We start from the raw sequence: 22,500 nt of genomic DNA, 5'->3' as shown, positions 1-22,500 counted from the left end.
TATTCCTCACAAACGGCAGCAGGTGTTCTGTCTGGAGCCGTTTCTGTGAATCACAATGATCCGCCGGGAAGCTTTCCTGCTGGAAATTAAGGAAATGGAACCGCAGCAAAAAAAGAGAAGAATGTCTCGCCCCGTTAGTCCTCGTTTCCACGACAACGTTTCAAGTGAAAACGCATCGTTGTCACTGTCCACGGAAACTCTGTAAACGATGTAGTTATAGTGTCGGGGCCATGAGTTGGCGCTGTTGTTTGATTTTGTAATGAAAATATAAGCTGTTAACATTAAAAGGGTCGTTTTATCCAGCTGGTCTCCTCCTCCTCCTCCTCCTGTTCTCCTCCTCCTCCTCCTGTTCTCCTCCTCCTCCTAGTCGCTCCAGAAACCTTCAGTATTCTAAGTTTCTAGCTCCTCCTTGATTTCCCTCCATTTGAATATTGGATCATAGGAGCTGCATTCAGAATCTGCTGTGTCTGTGTGAGCCGGACTGGCTCCGCCCACACATGCCCATCTTGGGAAGAGGAGGAAGTACTTCCTCTGGTGGTGCCATGTGCCAGAGCAGAGCTGCCTAATTGTGGGAGGAGTCAAAGGGAGGAGCCTACCTTGATTGGGATTGGCTAAACCCCCGATGACACTATATAGGGTTTGATTCCTGATTGGCTGGTTGGAGCAACACACTTTTTAAAACCTGAGACAAGCCAGGGAGAGAGAGGACAGACTGTCTTCACTTCTGGGGCGTCAGTCCAGGTATGGGGACAAGTAGTACTGATGGAAAACTATTAGAAATTGACATTTTGCACACTATGAGCCCTTTAACAATGGAAGTACAAAGGCGTTTACACTGCAACTTTCTGAAAAAAGTGTCTGTTCTCACGGATACAGCAGAAGGGCTGTAAATGATGCAGTTTTCCTGTTGGGCACTAGTGGGCACTGTTGCCTGTTTTTGTTGTGAAAGCACACACATGAAGAGAACAACGAGCTCTAAACATTAACGATGGGATTAACTGACATTCTAGTGGACAGAACACCAAGATGGACTGTTATTACGGTGACTGTCAAAATAAAACTGCCAAGTCCAGGAGAATATGGACTCGGAGTCATGACACCACGGAGGAAAAAAATGTTCCGATTGGCTCTACTGAGCATGTGCAGAACTACTAGTTAGTACGGCCGTGGAGACCAGGACGAGTAGCAGCGTATCAGAAAAGTTGTGTTTTCTCCCGTTTCCACGGAGACGGAGTCAGAGTTGCATTTTCAGTGTCTCCGAGCGTCGTTGTCTCACTATTAAACACTATTAAAGTTTCACGTTTTCACTTCAAAACACTGTAAACGGGGCCTCGTCTCCTCTCTATAAAACACCCACACAGGCCAAACATGCAAACTCAAGGAGCAGCAACCAATTAAACCCAGTGGAAATATTTAGAATTGCTGCTATTGAAGATTATTTTGTTTGATCCGTCCCATTTGAGATCAGATCAGCCTGCATGTGGACGGAACTGAACAGAGTTTGGATGAAAGGCTCATCGTCTGTGTTTCCTCCTGAGACCAGAAAGCAAACTGTTATACTATATACTTGTAAAGAACTGACATTCTATACATCAGGTTGTTTCTCTGCTTTTCTGGTAAAAAGCTCCCCTGCGGTGCGTCGGACTCACAGTTTTTCCTCCAGGAACGAAGCCACTTGCTCTCATTATTTTCAATATGCGCCGCCGTGCATCGTAAACAGCATCACAGCCCCAGACGGGCTCTGAGTCCCTCCGTCTGGCCGCCGGAACCAAAACAGCCTTTCAGAAGTTCAAATTATGGCACATTTTCTGCAAACAGAGCTTCAGATGAGAGTACCGGTCGTTGCATAGCAACAAGTGGCGAGGCCGGGGCTTCCTGCGAGCGCCGTTTCCAGCAGGAGGCTGAAGGAAGGGAGAGTAAAGGTATGATGGGAGCAACACAAGGACTTACTGCCGTAGTCTTTGATGGTGAAGTTGGAGCTCTGGCTGGCGAGGCTGAAGGAGAAGGAGGCCGGACGGTCGTCTTTGTCGGCAGCTCTCAGAGTTCCAATCACCTGAGGAAAGACGAGGACGAGGACGGCGAGATGAACAAACTGCTGCAGGACGCAGGATCGAAGAACACATGTCAGTCTATGGACCCGTTGCCACGACAACGCCGTTTCATGTGACCATGGTTTTAGTCCGATCGTCCCCACGGCGCTTTAGGAGCCTGAAAACGGGGCGCCGCTTTAATAAGGATTTATTTTTTAATGCTCTGTGTCTTCTCACAGCGCCACCTATAGGCCTGGCATATGTACTGCATCATATATCATAGTGACCTGTGGATGGAACGTTTTTGAACGACGACGAGGAGAAAACGATCATTTTGGCTGGTGTGGGCGGGGCCTATATGTGTTTAAAATGACTTGGCATGGGTCGACACAGGGAGCCAAAAATCCACTCAAAGACACTGAAGTCTGAAATTCAACCGTGAGTTTTCCCTCCGTGAGACAAAAAATGCAAACCACTGCACCACCGAGCAGGCTAAACGGTTAAAGTTACACTTTCTTTAAGAATCCCTTCATTGGAATCCTTTACTGAATCACCGTCACACAACGACCGGACGCGTCACGAAGCACATTAAGATAAAAAGCCTCAGAAAGTCGTGACGCAGGAATCACGTTCACCGACGTTCTGACGGATTCATAATTCAGCAAGCGACTTCACCGTGCGACGCTCAGATCTGATGTGACATGTCTTATCGAGCGAGCTGCTCAGCTGGAGACGCTGTTGTGACAAATAACAGCGAGGGAGCGATGAGTTATTTAAGAAGAGCGTGTGAATGATCTCACCGTGCGAGACGCGTCGTTCTCGCAGACGAAGATCTCGTCCGCCACCAGTTCGGGCTGGTTGTCGTTGACGTCCTGGACGATGATGTTGACTTTGACGAAGGATTCCAAACCTGCGGACAGAAGATTGTGAGTAAGGAACTTAGATGGAGTCTTATTCTCCAGATGTCCTCCTCCTCCTCCTGTTCTCCTCCTCCTCCTCCTCCTCCTGTTCTCCTCCTCCTCCTGTTCTCCTCCTCCTCCTGGTCCGGTCGCTCCAGAAACCTTCAGTATTCTAAGGTTCTAGCTCCTCCTTGATTTTCCCTCCATTTGAATATTGGATCATAGGAGCTGCATTCAGAATCTGCTGTGTCTGTGTGAGCTGGACTGGCTCCGCCCACACATGCCCATCTTGGGAAGAGGAGGAAGTACTTCCTCTCGTGGTGCCATGTGCCAGAGCAGAGCTGCCTGATTGTGGGAGGAGTCAAAGGGAGGAGCCTACCTTGATTGGGATTGGCTAAACCCCCGATGACACTATATAGGGTTTGATCTCTGATTGGCTGCTTGGAGCAACACACTTTTTAAAACCTGAAACAAGCCAGGGAGAGAGAGGACAGACTGTCTTCACTTCTGGGACGTCAGTCCAGGTATGGGGACGAGTAGTACTGGTGGAGAACCTTTAGGAAGTGGATTTTGTGTAATATGTTTTTCTTTGTTTTAGCAGCATCACTGATATTTCAATTTGTTTAAAAATCAATGTTTTCTTTAAATCTTTGACCATTTTCCTGGAGGTTTGTCCGGATTGGAGCCTCTGGCGGCCAGTTTCAGCCCACGAGCCTCATGCTTGACGCCCGTCACGTACCGTACCTCAGACATGTTGGCTTTGTCAGTTTGGATATTTAGACTGAATCAGTTTCGCTTTGTTTATTTATTTAAGTTTTTAGTCACGAAACCGCTGCTAATCGCAGCGACAGTGGCGGCTAGGCTAATGCTAACAGAGAGCGACAGAAGCGCTTCATCGAGTATGAGTACTTCAATTGTGACTTTAAATCATCCACAATTTCTTAACCCCAAAAACTGTTGTCGTCTTAAAAAACAACCAAACTTTGCAGAAAACGAACTCTTCATCAATAAATTCATCATCACTGCTCAGTTAACACACACACACACACACGCACACACACACGCACACACACACACACACACACACACACACGTTTCCCCGTCACCGATGGATCTGATTAAGGTCAAGGTTTCTATTTGTGAGCCGCTATTTTCTGCCGCTTGTAAAACCGTCTTGTACGTTTATTTCACATCTGACGTCCCTTTTGAATGTTCGTCTTCTGATAAAAGACGCGAGCTGCGATGGCGAGGCTATCTTTAGTGCGGCGCATGTACGTGTAGATTGTTGGGCTCAGAGGAGGATTGTGTCCCTTAAACATCGTGACAAGCCACCAAAATAGATCTCATGGATTTTTATTCAGTCTAAAAATACGGAGTTCGGTTCGGAACAAAGAGCCGCCTAATGTGATTTTAAAAATGTTGTTTTTTTTTTCCTTCTGCTGAATTTCCCCGTGTGGGTCGACCAGGTGTTTGAGCGATCGGTTCATGTGCCGCACGCCGTCTCCTCGGGAATCACTTCCAGGACAAAACGCACGGCTTTCATTTCTATTCTTATTGTTTTAAAGCTCCGTTTACAACGGTTCAGATGAGAACACGGGGTCTCGGGGAAGTTTCGCTTTATGGTCCATCTCCTGAGCGTGTGCAGAAGCGATATCCACTACAGCTCTGGAGCGCATGAGCAGTGGCAGCGGCTCGGAAAAGTTGTGTTTCCCCCCGTTTACGTGACATCAGAGTCAGATCTGTTGTCGTGGAAACGGACCCTCAAAACACTTCGAAGGTGGATTCACTTGATATCGTTGCCGCGGAAATGAGGATAACGAAGGTGGAATGCTTCCTAAAACTAGAGCTACATTCGGTAGAGTGCCACGTTCGTTTGCTCTAGATAAGAGCTATAATAACCTTTTGATTTAACCTTGAAAGATTTTCTCTGTTTCCGCGCAGATGATGGAAATATTGATATTTTCACAAAACTACAGAAAATGTCTCCAACCTCAACATAAAATCAATTTCAATGAAATCTTCTGGTGTAAAATGTAAAATAATTGCTTTTACAGAACGTTTCAAGTGAAAACCCATCGTTTTTGGGGGGTTTCCGGTGGCGTGCGTTTGTTGGTGCGTTGGTGTGTTCGTGCGTCGTACCGCTGGGCTCCTCCTGGGCTTTGACCTGGAACATGTGTGTGGCCTCCAGCTCGCGGTCGAGCCTCCGCAGGGTGGAGAGCTGCCCGGTCAGCGGGTTGATGCCGATGGGACAGTCCTTCTCCAAGATGGAGTACCTGAACACAGAGAGCAGACCGGCCCTCATCCCTCCTGTCCACGATACACTCTGTAGTGTGTGTGAGTGTGTGTGTGTGTGTGTGTGTGTGTGTGTGTGTTTGTGCGTGTGCGTGTGCGTGTGCGTGTGAGTGTGAGTGTGTGGGTGCGTGTGCGTGTGTGTGTGTGTGTGTGTGTGTGTGTGTGTGTGTGTGTACCGGATGCTCTTGTTGGCCTTGTCCGGGTCTTTGGCCGCCACGGTTCCGATGTTGGTGACGGAGGCCTCCTCCATCACGGTGAAGGTGTAGATCGGCTGGGTGAAGACGGGCGGCTCGTCCACGTCCAACACTCTGACGTTGACCTGAACGTTGTAAACACCTCAAACTCTCAGCAACCTAAATACAACCTCACAGAGATTCTGGTAAATATTCATACGTATAAATAATACATGCATTAAACCCATAAATCTTACATTGGCTATATATATACGGTGGTAGTGTTCCCAAATCTTTAATCTAAGAATTTCAATATAAGACCAGTAAATTGTGATCAATTTAAAGCTTTTCACAGAGAAACTGCCAATAGGGACATTTTATTGGCAACTTCATGTGTTTGATTTGACTTAATGACACTTTTTTCTCGACTAACAACTGAAAATAACTAAACACACAGCTGTGCTAATCACTGAGGTACGTGGTAGACTCAGGAATTTATCAGTTTAATTAGAATTTGCTGTTTTTAACTGCACCTGATTGATGCACTACAGAGTCCCAGAAGAATTTGGACGGGGAGTCATGACACGACGGAGGAACCGTTGTTCTGATTGGCTCTACTGAGCATGTGCAGAACGACTAGTGACTATGGTGACGAGGACCATTCAAATGGAATCTGAGTATTCTCAAAAAGTTGTGTTTTCAGGGCCTCCGAACGCCGTTGATGTGGAAACGTGGCCTCAGAAATGTGATGAAAAATGGTTTAAAAAAAAACTAATTTTACACATAAAAACAAACACTAAAGTATTTCTAATTTGAAACACATCGCCAATGCATCGAATCAGTCGTATATAATCAGTATTTTGCACATCATGTTGTATAATGATATTAAATCATACATAAGAAGAGCAAATATTATTGAATCATTTGTTTTCGATTAGAGCATTTTTCTATGATCTCAGTCACTAAATAAAACAGATTATTGACGTCAACGTAGATTATATTCAGTATAAATCTCATGTGATGGTGTTCATTTGTACTGCAGTAGCCCAGAGGGACTGAACTGCAATATTTCATTTAAAAACAGAAAAACTTACAACACTTTGGGTTCTTTTTTTCTCTTAACTGAAATAATTTTGTGATAAAAAAAAACCATTAAAAAAAGTAGCACTCTTTAAAAAAACTAATGTTTTAACATGTGAATGTAAATGAGTGTAAAACCTCAGATCAAATTGGTGTTTTACTAAATCTGGTGGTGTATAGAAAAGGCGCCGGTAACGCTCGGCTTCCCGGCGGGAACGTGAGCGGGCAGAGGACGAGACCCTGCTGGCCTGGCGGGGCGTTTACCTGAGCCGTGGTCACCGCGCCGTTCACGTTGTCGGCAGGGAATCGCAGGTTCTTCAGGTTTTCTCGCACCTGGACGACGAACGTGTAGAAGCTTTTTGTCTCAAAGTCGAGAGCCTGGAAGTCGACGAAGAGGAGAAAAATGAGCCCAACCAGACGTTAATAATTAGATCAGGAAACGAAACCTCTTACATTCATTTTTTTTAAGGAAATCAAATGTATTAGTATATTTTATATCCAGGTAAATTGAACTGAATGTCCTCAGCAGCTCGCAGAAAGGTCAGTTTTATGCTGGTGGAGAACAGAGACTGTTCTGCAAACAGCGACGCAATAACCCTCCAGTCCACAGGGGGCGATAACCGACCAGAACCAGGGTTTGAATTCATCCCCACAATCTGTCGGCCCTCTGCTTCTATCCCCAAACCACAACTGGAAAGAAGGTCTCCTCCTCCTCCTCCTCCTCCTCCTCCTCCTCCTCCTCCTCCTCCTCCTTCTCCTCCTCCTCCTCTGGTTCTGCAGGTTTCTTCCCGTTAAAAATGTTTTGCTTTTTCTCGTGCATCACATATTTTGAAGGACATCAGTTATTCATAGAAGAAAAGACGAAACATCAGTATTTTCAAAAGCTTTTTGAAGGTTTTTATCACAAATAAACGAAATTTACTACATTTTATGTGAACGTCTATGAAGAAAGTCCTTGAAAAAGCCTTCCAAGGATAAAGTTTACAAGCCGCTCATGAAGGGTTAAAAAGCTTCTTTCAAAGTGGGGGCAGTTTGCCTTCGCACCTTTTCTCTCCGGTGGATTTTGCACCTGGAGCCGCTGGAGGACAGGCTGATGATCGCAGGTGTAAAAAGGCTGTAAATGTCGGCGCTCAGCCGAAACAACCACCAAAGCTGGATTTAAGTGCAGACACGCCGCGGCGTGTTAAGCGCGTTACGCCGCGGCGTGGAAGCGCCCGCTTTATTCCCGCGCTCCTTACGGTATCTGTGCGCGCCGGGGCGGCTTTTGGACGAACCTCGCCGCCGCCCAAGTATATACCGCAATGTCTTCGTGAGGCACATTTCTAAATTTCCCTCCGTGGAGATAGCGCGACGTCGGGTTCCGCTGCTCCTGCGGGCGGGACACCGCAGGTAGACGGGAATACGCCGCTAACGGGATTATCCGCGGTAACAAGGATCCTCAGTCGCAGGGTATCAAAGGCGTTTGTAAACAGCTTAACAAGAATAAGACCTCACAGCGGTGTGGCCGATAGCGGGATTATTCTGTAAACAGTGAGGGGCGATGAGACGGTCGGCTGGGGTGGGGGGGGGGTGGGGGTGGGGGGAGGGGTTCCAGGCCGGCGTGGGTGCGAGCTATTCCAGAGCTAGTTTCATTAGAATACATTTCCAGCTCCTCTGATGTCCTAAATACTTTATCTGAGGAGCCAGTAAACCTGCGAGCGTGAATATCTTCCCCGAGCAGAAGGAGGTCAGGACTTCTGGGTGGCGCACGTCCACATTTCAACACTGCAAGTATTTGATTCTGTAATCTAATTAGCGGGCATGTGGCGGGACGCGATGAGGAGACGGCCCGAGAGTGTCCGAGCCGCGCGCCGACGGCCTCGCCGTGCCGGCGCGGCCGTTTGTAACGCTGCCCGAGCCCCGGCGGGAATCTATTTCTGTGCTCGTCTCACGCTGTTTGGGCTTCATGTTCCATCCGTCTGGGTTCTTTAACACGGGAGTGTGAGGATGTAAACATGGGAGGAAGGAAGAAAAAAAAAAAAAAACACTTCAAGAGAAGTTTGGATTAACTAAAAAAAAAGGTGATCTACTTCAGTGAGTCGCTGTCAGACGGCGTGAAGCTGCAATCGGGACGAGATTCTGGAGAAGTTGTTCGTTTGTACGACGTTATAGAGGATTGAATCGTTTTCCTGTTATAAATAAATACGGCAAATCTGTTGTTTCCAAGAAGAGCTGACATCCAGATTATAGAGCATCTTCCTCCTCTAACATCCAGATTATAGAGTGTCTTCCTCCTCTAACATCCAGATTATAGAGTGTCTTCCTACTCTAACATCCAGATTATAGAGTGTCTTCCTCCTCTAACATCCAAATTATAGAGTGTCTTCCTCCTCTAACATCCAGATTATAGACTGTCTTCCTCCTCTAACATCCAGATTATAGAGTGTCTTCCTCCTCTAACATCCAGATTATAGAGCGTCTTCCTCTTGTAACATCCAGATTATAGAGCGTCTTCCTCCTCTAACATCCAGATTATAGAGTGTCTTCCTCCTCTAACATCCAGATTATAGTGTCTTCCTCCTCTAACATCCAGATTATAGAGCGTCTTCCTCCTCTAACATCCAGATTATAGAGTGTCTTCCTCCGCTAACATCCAGATTATAGAGTGTCTTCCTCCTCTAACATCCAGATTATAGAGTGTCTTCCTCCTCTAACATCCAGATTATAGAGCGTATTCCTCCTCTAACATCCAAATTATAGAGTGTCTTCCTCCTCTAACATCCAGATTATAGACTGTCTTCCTCCTCTAACATCCAGATTATAGAGTGTCTTCCTCCTCTAACATCCAGATTATAGAGCGTCTTCCTCTTGTAACATCCAGATTATAGAGCGTCTTCCTCCTCTAACATCCAGATTATAGAGTGTCTTCCTCCTCTAACATCCAGATTATAGAGTGTCTTCCTCCTCTAACATCCAGATTATAGAGCGTCTTCCTCCTCTAACATCCAAATTATAGAGTGTCTTCCTCCTCTAACATCCAGATTATAGACTGTCTTCCTCCTCTAACATCCAGATTATAGAGCGTCTTCCTCTTGTAACATCTGTAAAGGTTAATTTTGTAGTTACTTTTACGTGCAGCTCTCTAAATTACTAAATAGGTAGAAAATACACAAATAAAAAGGAGATAAATAAACAAAACATGAGCTTCTAATAAGTCCTATTTCCTCTGAACCAAATCAAAATGGTTCCAACCACAGATCCTTCAAATTCACATGAATGGATATCATAACAACGTGATGCAGAACTCAGCGTAACACCTGGAGATGTAACTTAGACCCCAAACACACCATCACACTGCTCTTCCAGACCGGCATCAGGGACGGAGTTTAATCAGAGCGCTCGCAATGAGCAACCAATTGATAGAGCTGTGAGAGTAGAGGAGGCGATGAATTCATCGACGGTTCAAAGGAGGGTACGCCAACACCGTGGACGAATTCAGGCGAATGATCCCAGTGAAAAGTTTCGGCCTTGACTTTGTCCGCCCTTCACGAACCTGCTTGAGCATGAGGTTTCCGTCCTTGTTGGGGCTGAGCTCGACGTCGAACGCTCGGCTGTTTTCACCCGGGATGGAGAAGATGGGCTGTTTGTTCTGGATCTGGTCTCTGTCCTCCAGCTCCAGAGTGCCGATCTTCTCGTTGAGCTTGTGATCCTCCTTCACCTGAAGCTCGTACGTCTCTGCGAACCGAAGGGGGAAAAAACAACAACAACACGTTAATTGTACTACAGTGTGAAAAAAAAAAAAAAAAAAAGATTCATTTGTATGAATCTGAAAAGGAAAACCAAGAATATAGGAACTAGAGCTACACTCGGTAGAGCGCTGACCTTCGCCAACGGCACAGTTAGCATCACTAGCATGATAGCCATTAGCTCACATCAATGCTAACTCGCCTGTCAGGTAGCTACATCACTGTGTGAAACACTGAGCAGGGAGCGTCTCCATGGCAACAGACGCTGATCTCCTTTGATCTCCTCCATGAGGAGCCTCTCTCATCCGCTTTGTATGGGAAGTTTTTTTCTGCAGTTTTGGGGATTCATTCACAAACAGTTCACCGTTAACGTCCCGAAGTCTAATGGATTGGTCCTTGGATGATGACAAAACATCCCTGAAAATGTCGTGGAATTCGGGAAAAATGAGTTTTTACTAAAAGTTGGTAAAATATATACATACAAACCAATAAATAAATAAATACACGCAGACAAAAACATAACCTTCTCAGCCAACTTTTGTTGGTGATAAAGATAACACAAAAAGTAAGAAAAAGTGTTTGGGTCATCATCTTCTTGTAACAATGCTTCTTGGTCGGTATCCGATACTGCACTGGGTACTCCCACTCGAGCAATGTCCGTGCTTGAACTGCTCCGAGACGTGCTACATGCTACATGCTAAGGAGTCTGAGGCTCACACACTAGTGATGCTACATGCTAACACTGATTAAAGTCTGACTGATTCTGCCATTCACAGCGAGCTCGGTTCTACAGTACGCAGAGCGTAGATAGTCGCGTGTTCTCTGGAGTGACTGGAGCCTCCATGTTCTATAATAATAGAGTCGTCGCCGTGGATTATGTCGGCGGACGTCTTACTTCTGGTGAAGGAGGCGATGTTGTCGTTGGTGTCGGTGATGGCGATGGTGACGGAGGTGGTGGCGGTGCTGCCGGAGGCCATCCCCCTCATGTCCTGGGCTTTGACCACCACCAAGTACTGGCCTTTGGTCTCCCGGTCCAGAGCGTTGGTCTTGCAGCTGATCACACCTGCAGAGAGACGCCGAGCGTTTTTATCCCCGGGTGGTCAGCGCGCCGAGTCACAGCCACGGAACCATCGCCGGCACATCTCCGGCTAAAATTGACCCGCTCAGGAATAAAACTACGCGCCGTTCGGCGGAGCGCCGTCACGTACCTGAGATGCTGTCGATTTCGAAGGCTGACAGTTCCCCCTCGTGCGTCAGAGAGTAGCGCAGCTCGCCGTTGGCGGTGGAGGGGTCGTCGGCGTCGGTCGCTCTCACTTCCACCACTTTGGTTCCTGGAGGGTCGGGAGACAGACGAACGCCTCCAATCAGACGCGGCGTTACAGCGTTTTTCACGCGGGCCACGAGCCGCCGAGGCTTCCTGAGCGTCATGCCTGTCTGATTAATGCTTCCTGATTAAAGTGTGAGGAGATTGTGTTATTTAAGTCGCCAATGTGCCTTTTTTTCACACCGGGATGAACTAATGATTGTGACAGGTGTGAGCGTTACGCCTCATTTATTTATGCGTTTTCACAGTCCTGTCTATTTTTATTTCCGGAGTATCAGAAGTTTTCTAAATGCCACGCAAACACTCGGCAGCCGGAGAAACTTTGTTTGCCGGAGATTTCTCCTCGTTGATTAGTTTTCATAGTATTTGGGTTTTTTCTGAGCGTCGGCTGTTTGGCTCATGAATATTTAACGGAGTGTGATCTACGGCTGTGCAAACACATGAATGTGACTCCGGCCTGCGTGCGTCTTGCATCATGCAGTCAGAAAGAAAGCGAGAGAAAACTCTCAACCTGATGAGCCGGGATGGAAATCCTATGTGATGGTTGGGGGCTGGGTGGGTGGGCGGAATAAATGGAAGTATTTCTCAAGCCGGTGGAGGAAAGTACGTGAAGCCCGCCGGGACTTAATCCATATATTTTCATAATTTAACAACTTCATCAATATGTGTGCTTTTTAAGTTAGTTTTTTTTATTTATTATTAAACAGTCAGGAAGAGAGATTTTGAGGAAGATGAGCCCCTTCACAGAGCTTTAACCGCCCCCTGTCTGGTTCCACTGGTTCCACTGGTTCCACCATGTGGGTCACCATTGGGTCTGCATGTCGTTTACACGCAGACCCAATGATAGTTTCTTTCTTCTGCTGCACTCGTTGAATCTGCTCTTTAAAAACCACGGCAGCAGATTATTTCTTTAGTTGTAATGATTATTAGCAATCTTCTAGAAATCTTTTTTTTTTTTTACTTAATTCCTTCTTCCCATTTTCAGACCTAGATATATTTGCTATATGTGTGTGTTATATATAAGTATGTATGTATTTGCAAATAGGTGTGTGTATAATATAGATTTATTAATTTATATAGATTATTTCCAACCAGTTGTATGTATGTATGTATGTATGTATGTATGTATGTATGTATGTATGTATGTATGTATGTATGTATGTATGTATGTATGTATGTATGTATGTACGTACGTAGTTTTTTTCCTTTAGCATGTATCAGTATTCAGTATATATTTTGACACGTCCGGAGTAACTTAAGAAAGCGTTCCATCATCAAAGCTGGCACCTTTGTAAGGAATGTGCATTTGTGGGATGAGCAGCGGAGCTGAAATCTCAAGGACTTTGAAAACCACAACTTTGGAATCCTCAGATTTCCTCAAAAGAACAAATGAAGAAAGAATGGATTGTTTATCTGAGGAAGAGGAAGAGTGAGGCAGGCAGACCCGTGAACCCTCCCACCGATCCGCTCACCGATGGTCGACCGCTCCATGATGGAGCCGTTGTACATTCGGGGGAAAACGGGGCTGTTGTCGTTGATGTCGGTGACCTGGACCACGAAGTCTCCGGAGTCCTCGATCAGCTTGTTGTTCCCGTCGTACATCCGAGCCGTCAAATGGTACAAATTCTTCTCCTCCCTGTCCAGAGCTCTGGTGACGAACAGGTCTCCCTTCTGGTCCACGGTGAAGATGCCGTTGGCCCCCTCGCCCTCGATCTTAAACATGGTCACCTCCACTCTCTGGCTCGACTTGAGCTGAGAGAGACAAACATCAAGAGAGGGATTGTAGTAGAGACTCAGCTCGACATCCTTCCAGCAACATTTCCACAAATATCTCAAGTATTCCGGCTAAACTGCTCTGATATTCATCAAAGGGCTTGTTAGCTACAAGCTAATGCCCCAGATTCTTGGCATGCAATCGCGTCAGACTCAACGAATGTGACAAAAATACTAATTTGAGATTACCGACTGAATGAGAAGACGGAACTGGTAAAGATCAGTTCGGTCGTGACACCGGCGTGACGCCTACCTGTCCGATCTTGTAGGCGTTGGGCGCAGGTTTTTCCTCCTCCACGTACAGAGAGTTCCAGATCCAGTGTCTCTTCTGCCTGATCAGCACCAGAGGAGAATCCTTCTTCACGGTACCGGCGGGGCCGTGTGGCTTCTCCGCCGCCGCAGGAAGTCCAGGGTCCTGGGCGACGACGAGAGAGGACGAGGCCACGGCGGCCACGGCGGCCATGAGCCCCAGAGTCCACAGCTGGAGCCGCGCCATCGTCTAGGACAGAACGGGACGGGGGAGAGAGAGGAAGGGCGAGGAAGAGGCGAGGAGAGAGGGATGAGGGGGATGAGAGAGGAGAGAGGGGAGGAGAAAGGAGGAGATCACATTAAAACCCACTTATCAGCTGTGGACAGACCTCTTCTCGGCGCCCGGGCGAGCTTTAGAGCGAAGGCCAAGGACTCGCCGTCCCCTCGCCGGGCGCCTCTGAGCTCGAGGTCTAGCTATCGTGGAGAACCAGGGCTCTTAAACCTTTTCAGCCTGGGACCCCAATGAAACATTTAGCTCCTCATCTTGGGACCCGAACTGAAAGCACATCAGCACCGTGGTCATATGGGGATCCATTAAACATCGGCCCGTGACCCATTTTGGGTCTTGACCCACTGGAGCAGCGCGAGTGAGCGAGAGTGACAGCGGCGCAGAGAGGAGATGACATTAAAACCACTTAGGATGTCTGAATTTATCAGCCATTAGAAGGGCCGTTTCACAGAAAGAGACTTTCTGACATTTAAATTCAGTGTTTCCTCTGCGTCTTTTTCTTCACGAGGCTCAGCGAAGGACTGGGAGAGCTTTCTGACTTGCTCCAGTTTCTCTGAAGGTGCCCTTTTGTCGGGATGGAAGCAGTTAATCTTAAGTAATTTTACTTTATTTTGCATTTAACTACAATTTAAACCCTGCAATCCCCCTTTTTACTTTTAAAATCTAAAGTTTATCCTTTTACGGAGAAGAATGCTGTTTTTAATATACATTTATTTGCCACTGTGCACTTTTTGTACTCCATTATTAGTTTCAGGATCACTTTATAACATTATAGTTTATTCCATTTTATTCAGGTGAATTGAACACCTTAAATTTGCCCCTAAAAGAGTCTTTTTCTTTTTTTTTTTTTTTTCAATCATATGTCTTTGCTTCTCGCCCTATAAAAAAACATTATCAGAGCATCAAATACATTTTAGTGTCATGTTTCCTTGAGAATTTCCACAAAACCGGCGTCACAGTTGATTTGTGGTTTCTGACTGAACACAACCTGAAAAAGAAAACCAGATTTTCAGGGTCTTACATCACCCCACCACCCCCACCCCTCCCCCGAGTCATTTACCATCATTTATCCTAAATAAAGAGGCAGACAAACACCGGCGATGTGCGTCCTCCCCCCCACCCCCACCCCCACCCCCACCAGGCTCTATCTAATAATGCAGAAATGCCGGAGAATTAATCTTCAAAACACTTTAGTCAGTATGTGCTGGGTGCCGCGGCAGAGATCTCAGCCCCGTGCCGTCCCAGTGGACAGATTAGTGCATCTTATTGTCTTGCAGCCATTAGCAGCAGGGAGGGAAGAAGAGAGATTATGATGAGGGGGATTATACTGGCTCAAATTCTCCTCTTTCTAATGGCCTAATCTGGCATAGTGGTGACCTCCGCTGACCTCTTCACACGGATCCCCGCAAATCAGCTCAAACTAAGACTCAGCAGTGTGTTTCCGTGGCCTTCGCGTCACATTCGGGTTTTGTTTGTCCTCCTTGTGTTTTCTTTTGTTCGGCCTCCTTTCAGGACTAAATCAATTAAACAGATGCGCGTCGTCTCCCATTGAGATTTCCGATGGACTTTAGAATAAGAGCGCCCGCGAGGATCAGTGTTTTCTACCCTGCGTCCTCATCTCTCCATCCCCCGAGGTGCAACCGTAACCAATGGGTCAGTTTACGCATCAACGATTTCCACTTTCGTTGCTCCCAAGGTACAACTTTTCAAAAACACTCCCGCTATAACACCATGGGGAAGGCGGAAGCGCGGCTACCGCTCGTGTGCACTGCCGCCGGAGTAACTAGTACTTCTGCACATGCTCAGTAGAGGCAGTGAGAACAATGTTTCCTCTCATGACTCCCAGTCCAAACCAAACTTGGTAGTTTGTTGACAGTCACCGTAATATCAATTTCAAAAACAACCAACAGCACCCACCAGTGGCCCAACATGCCAACTGCATTGTTTTCCAGTGTTTCTGCCATTTTCCGTAGAAATGGACAGCGTTTCTCAAAACGCTGTTGCGTAAATGTAAAATTTCCCTGAAATGAAAATACCGAAACGATGCATCACCAGGGATTGGGGAGGGGGGGGGGGATTGGGAGGGGTGATGCTTTGTCTGATTAGAGATTATTAGAATCAGATTTACTGCCAAATGCTTTAGCATGTAGGTGAAAGTGGATGTTTCAACCAGTGGTTAGCTTCACTCTATACCAAACAGGTTGAATTAAAAAAAAAAAAAAAAAAGTAAACCAAATGCAGCCAGGTTCAGGGAAAAACTTTTCAAAGCTGGATGTTCTAGTGTGTTTATCATCTGCACCAAGTTTTAAGGTGCTAAATCCAATTTTTTTTTTAAACGTGTGAAAAACAAGGGGAGCGAAGAGCAAACGGTGAGAAAAGGAAGAAAAAATAATGATAGGAGGCAGAACTAGACTGTTGGAAAAAAAAACAATCAAGATTTCACCTTGAGAAGTTCAGCAGGCTTGAAGTAACGACAATTTAGAGGAAAATATAAGAAAGCAAAAAAAAAAGAAGACAAGGTTGGTAAAAAAAAAGAAGAAATAATTGTGACACAGAAAAGAGAAAGAATCAGGTCTGACACACAGGAAGGTTAGAAACATGCAGTAAGAGAAAGAAGTGAATAGCAGGAAGGGCGTGCACGCTCACTAATGACCAGGACACATTAAGGCATTTCCCAGAAGTCATTGTGTTTACTCTTCCTGTTGCTGATAAAAGGGGGAGGAGCTGGCGATCGGCCTTGAAGGAGGAAACGCCGTTTCAAAAAATGGCCTTTTAAGGAAGATTCCCCACCCCCACCCCCCGCCCCCACCCCCCACCCCCACACCTCCAACAAGGCTTTATTCTTTCAGAAAGGACCGAGTTACAAGTAAAAAAAAATAAAATTAAAATAAATCGCAAGTTGGTCGAGATTCTGAGCATTTTCAAAAAGTTCCACTTTGGGAGCCATTTTCAATGCATTTTCAGTGACCGTTGTCATGTGAACGGGGGCCTCGGAGGACGGTGACGTACATGTGTTATTAAATAAAAAAAAGACGCGCTCTGAGTCAAACTGCTTCTCAAGTGTTTGGATGTTCTCTAATATCCGAGCGCACAGCTAAAGGTCCAATTTATCAAAACATGATGTATTATTCATCTCGCAAAATAAAAATCACCATTGCAAATGTGGTCTGACATTCAGGGGAAGAAACGGTTTGGACTCTTTTTTTTTTTTTTTTTTTTTTTAATTCTCCACTGCTCTCATTCAGCTCGGGTTTTAGCGGAGCTATATTAATTTAAATTGGATTACAGCAACAAACAGCAACAGTGATAAAAGATAAACAGATGGTGGCCGGTCACAGGCGGCAAACAGATGAAAATACCTAATTAAACCACTGACTGATGCAGGATTTCATCCATTAAGCCTCATTCCTGTTTGAGTGATGGGTTTGAATTCTTGACATGGATTACACTCCGTTTCTCCCAAACAGGAAGAAACATCAAGTCTATCCTCCCATCTAACATATAGTCCACATTACTTCCCTTTTTGTTCTGCAAAATGTAATGTAAGGAGGAGCCACACGAGGCCCCTTTCTGTGAATAAATAGTTTGTTTTTAAGTTAAAATCACATTCAAATGCAGTTAAATAAGAAAAAATGTTTTAAATTTTTCATCAAATAAACTCTTGTCTTACAGCCGGTGGATTTCTATGCTGACGATTCTGACTCTCCGAGCTCAGACTCCGGAACGCTTGCTCATGAATAAATGAAAAAAAAAAAAAAAGAAGAGAAAAGTCTCGGAGGAAAATAAGAGTTTAATTCAATGTAGGGAAACTCAAAAAAACACTTGTTTGTTTCCACGCTTCAGTATCCAAGGCTCCGTTTTCCTTTCAGCTGCTTTTCTCTTTACCTATTAAATACATTCCAGTTTATTTATTATTTTTAGTATATAAATATCACTATTTTTAGCACGATGTGAAAGATTGGTCTTTTATTTGACCCACAGAAAGTGATGAGAGTAGTTCTTTGATTTCATTTTATGCAACATCAACTAAATGTTGGGAGTAAATAACCTAAATGTACACAAAAGTTTATAAGCCTTTGAAAGTTAAACGTAAAGTGCAGCTCCAGAAAAATTCTCATTACCGAAGAGCAGTTATATTTAGGATGAGGCAAGCTTGTGTAAATGTACCTCGATTTATTAAAGACTGGAGGACGATTTTGAAAGGGTATCAGATGAAAAGTAATTATTCCAAACAAATACAGAATACAAAGATCTTATAACCAAAGTAAAAGTTTCAAACTAGCATTTCTCAACAAATGCGATTCATTGCTTATTTATTAATGCAGATCACGTGATTATTTTAAAAGTGCAGGAAATCTATAGCTTAAACAAGGTACCATTTATATGACCAAATTCTAAGTGATTGAAAATGTCTGTTTCCATAAAACAAATAATATATAATAATAATATTATTAATAATGATATAAATCTTTACACTTTGCTGTTTGAGCCAGATTTTAAAGACATAGACCGTACTTCATGTGTTCTATTAAGTAACAATAACAGCATCATTTTATGTCTATGCTGTACATTTATGTCACATTGTTGGATGTTGAAGATGCTATTCATCTCTGATCAAATATATTTCATCTTAAGTTAGAAAAAAACCATGTTGCAGTAGTATGAAGTGCTGTTTTATTTACCCAAAATCACAAGATAAGGTTATTTTCAATGTCAACTATTCTTGATTTGTTCATGTTTTCTTAAAAAAAAAATATATATATATCAAAAATGCATCCAAACAAACATCGAGAGGAGAAAGATCGTTTGTTCAACAGCAGCAACTTAATCACCAGCAGCCTGATGTTGCTCAGTAGTTTAACTGCTCCGGATGTAAACCCGAGCCGTGCTACATGCTACATGCTAAAGAGTTTTAGGACTCACACACCAGGGACGCTACATGCTAAAGAGTTTTAGGGCTCACACCCCAGCGATGCTACATGCTAAAGAGTTTTAGGACTCACACACCAGTGACGCTACATGCTACATGCTAAAGAGTTTTAGGACTCACACACCAGTGACGCTACATGCTAAAGAGTTTTAGGGCTCACACCCTAGCAATGCTACATGCTAAAGAGTTTTAGGGCTCACACTCCAGCGATGCTACATGCTAAATGCTATATGCTAAAGAGTTTCAAAGCAAACACACCAGTGATGCTACATGCTAAATGCTACATGCTAAAGCGCTTTGAGCTCACACGCTAAACACAATCAAAGTCTGACTGATTATATTTGGTTTCACACCTCTCGCTCTGTTATCTTCAAACTACCTGTAATGATGGATATTAAAACTTTAAAGGTATTAGGCTGACATAACAAACCTTGTTTTTTTTTTAATGAAAGTACAAACGCACACGTCTCGCTTGAGGATTATGCAAAGTTATTTACAGCAACACTTATCAAAGGCATCTTCCAGAGGTAAGAAGACGAAGTAACACCCAGGAATATCTGTAATTACATCTGTACATTGTCCGCGGGCAGCCGATCGTGTGCGAGTGTGACGGAGGAGCACAAACACAGATACAGTTGTCATTCTCCGGGATGTTTTGTGACTGGCAGACAGGTCCGACCCACTTTCGCTCTACCAAAGGGCGAAAGCACCGAATCGAGTCAACAAGACTTCATAATCCCGCCGGTCGCTGAAGGGTATCTGAAGTTCATGCGGAAGGTCTCGTTTCTGTGTTTCAAAAGATGGGAGACACAATTTGATTTTGTCCGCCGCAATGGAATCTGCAGGACGAACACTCCGTCCCTCCTTGAGTCTGTTTATCGCCCTTCATGGATTCACACTCGTGGATCAGGCTGATTGAGGCGCCGTGTCTTTTTCTCTTTGAGAAACGAATGCAGGCTGCTTGAGTACTGCTTGTTTTATTTTTTAGTATTGTGATACACGACGCGGGTCTTCAATGGGTCCTGTTCGGGTAACGATATATGGTTAATACAACTACTTATACAGCTGATTGTTCTTTCCCAGATCAGATCTCATTAAACCATTCACGCCCACTCACATACGACCACCTTTTGTATTTTGTACATCCGTTTATGTAACAACCATGTCTAGAGCTACTGAAAACAAAACCTCCGTATCCGTGTAAACACAACTTTTACTGAGCAAGAAGTATTCATTCGTAACACTGAATGCCGTGTGTCGAGATGCAATGATAACACTTTTTTAAAGGTACTAATATTTAGCTACTTTTCGATACGAAGTACCGATAGGAGTATTTTTCAAATTCCGTTAAGTCACCATGACGTCACGTAATACTCGCCGGGCTGCATCAGCTGAGTACAAATACTCCTTGCAGTATCAGACTGATGCGTCTCTCATGCAAAGCATCTAGAACTTTAATATTCACCTCGACCAGACGTCGACTACAAACACATAAGCAGAGTTGCATAACCAACTGTCTCCAGACTATTTGGCTCACTTTATTCCACACTCCCACCACCCCAACAAATGGGGGGGGGGGGGGGGGGGGGGGTGTTTGTTTGTGTGCATCGGGGACAAGGAAGTGATTTCACAGCCTCAAATCTGTGATGTTCGCCTGTTGTGTGTCTCTGTTGCTGAGATTAAAACTGGCTTAATCACTGAGCAGCTTCTAACAATCTGTCTGCCAGCAAGTAACACCAGGAGCACACACACACGCACACACACACACACACACACACACACACACACACACACACACACACACACACACACTGAATTGACTTGAAGAGTCACGTCAAACTCAAAGTCATGGGGTCTTTGTGTTTTTGTCCTCACAATGTCACAAGTCCTCATAGATCAGCGTGTAAAAACACTTGACATCCCCATTAGTACCAGAAAACAAGAACATACACACAAATATTTGTTTTCATGCTTTATGAAGACAATTACTCTGACCTTTACACATTCTGATGCCCCCACACACACACTTTGGGCACCAGAATGTTTTTTGTTTTTACCCATAATTCATCAGGAGACCCTGGATTTGTAAATTGGCATGTTGAAACATCTCAATTGGTGGATGTGTTTGCATATCGATGTAGAATTTATTGAGAATCCACCTCACCCCAAAACCCCCAGGAGCTTCAGGCCATCGGATATCTGCCCCTGAAGTTCTGCCCCTGTCCTAACCTTACCCCCGAGCTTCAGTTAAACTATTAACTATTCATCTAAAAATCTATTAATATTACAGATGTGGAATAGCTTCCACCCCCCTAAAGAGAACAAATCCTCATAATCTCTGAGTGTGAAGTCATTCTGGGTTCTGACACAACAGTAATAACACACACACACACACACACACACACACACACACACACACACACACACACACACACACACACACACACACACACACACACACACACACACACACACACACACACACACACACACACACACACACCATTCCAGACGTCAGATTTAGACGTCCTCCCACTTCCTCACACTTCCCATCCTTTTATTTGATTATCATGATATTTAATTTTCGAGTGACTTTGACTGTGTTCTTAAGGAGTGTTTAAATTTGTCAAATCACATCAGTTTGAAGTATTTGAAAGTAAATGAGTATGAACAAGTCACATCAGCCCACAGCTTCATTCATTTATTATACATTTTTTAATTAGGTTTTCAGACAAATTAACCCCTTGATGGGTGTGTTTCTTTGAGAGGAGAAAAGAAGAAAAAAAAAACTACTCCGACGTGAGATAAAGGATAGTACACTTTGCAAAGTACTGAATACAGGTCAGTCCCTGAAAATAAAACCTTAACTGGGTCTTTCAGTAGTAATCAGCGACTTGGGCTGAGCTAACATGGCCACAGCTGGACAGCTTGTCAACCACACTGACATATATCTGAATGAAAGAATGAATGGCTCTAATCATGAATCTTGTGTGTGTGTGTGTGTGTGTGTGTGTGTGTGTGTGTGTGTGTGTGTGTGTGTGTGTGTGTGTGTGTGTGTGTGTGTGTGTGTGTGTGTGTGTGTGTGTGTGTGTGTGTGTGTGTGTGTGTGTGTGTGTGTGTGTGTGTGTGTGTGTGTGTGTGGGAGGGTGAAGTCTCCCAGATGGCACCCAAAGGATTTTCCCTGATAGTTCCCTCTCCAGGAATTAGACCACTGGGTTTAGTTGCATCAACGGCTTTCAACGTAACGACCAGATCAAATCACTTCCATCACGGACGTCGACCCGCCGGGGGGGGGAAAACCAGCGGGCAGCGGGGCGACTCCTCTCGTACGCACAACGTCAGACCGAGAAAAAAGGCTGCTGCAAATAGTTTCAGAAATAATCGCATGGATGGCCTCTTGAAACCGTCGCATCAGTTGAAGTCTTGCTCACACCACGCCTCAACTGAAAACGCTTTTTCATTTCAGAAAGGTTTCCACGGCAACGGCGGAAACAGTGGAAACGATGTAGTTGTCTCGTTGGGCCACTAGTTGGCGATGTTGGTTGTGATCGTGATGAAACCACACACACACATGAAGCAAAGAACTAGAACGGTAGAGCGCAGACCTTCGCCAACGACACATTTGTTTGAACCGAGTTAGCATGTTAGCACGATAGCCGTTAGCTCATAGCGATGCTAACTAGCTAGGTCAGGTAGCTACATCACTGTGAAAGACTGAGCAGGGAGCGTCTCCATG

The 22,500-nt window shown here is 44.8% G+C and overlaps 1 protein-coding gene across 1 annotated transcript in view; it reads right to left on the bottom strand.

Moving 5' to 3' along the window:
* Positions 1-22,500, bottom strand: part of cdh5 (cadherin 5) — a 39,482-nt gene that overhangs the window by 15,302 nt on the left and 1,680 nt on the right. Inside the window, exons 2-11 of the mRNA XM_080481898.1 lie at positions 13,550-13,795; positions 12,996-13,275; positions 11,408-11,530; positions 11,095-11,262; positions 10,007-10,188; positions 6,739-6,852; positions 5,398-5,540; positions 5,069-5,202; positions 2,831-2,940; positions 1,951-2,053 (exon numbers count right to left, since the gene is read on the bottom strand). Of these exons, the coding sequence (XP_080338024.1) occupies positions 1,951-2,053; positions 2,831-2,940; positions 5,069-5,202; positions 5,398-5,540; positions 6,739-6,852; positions 10,007-10,188; positions 11,095-11,262; positions 11,408-11,530; positions 12,996-13,275; positions 13,550-13,795 (1,603 nt within the window). The remainder of the gene's footprint in view (positions 1-1,950; positions 2,054-2,830; positions 2,941-5,068; positions 5,203-5,397; positions 5,541-6,738; positions 6,853-10,006; positions 10,189-11,094; positions 11,263-11,407; positions 11,531-12,995; positions 13,276-13,549; positions 13,796-22,500) is intronic.

This window comes from Lipophrys pholis (assembly GCF_963383615.2).
Source record: "Lipophrys pholis genome assembly, chromosome: 15".
Taxonomy (NCBI): Eukaryota; Metazoa; Chordata; class Actinopteri; order Blenniiformes; family Blenniidae; genus Lipophrys; species Lipophrys pholis.
The sequence above is the reverse complement of the archived record's forward strand: the minus strand, read 5'-3'. Positions and strand labels throughout refer to the sequence as shown.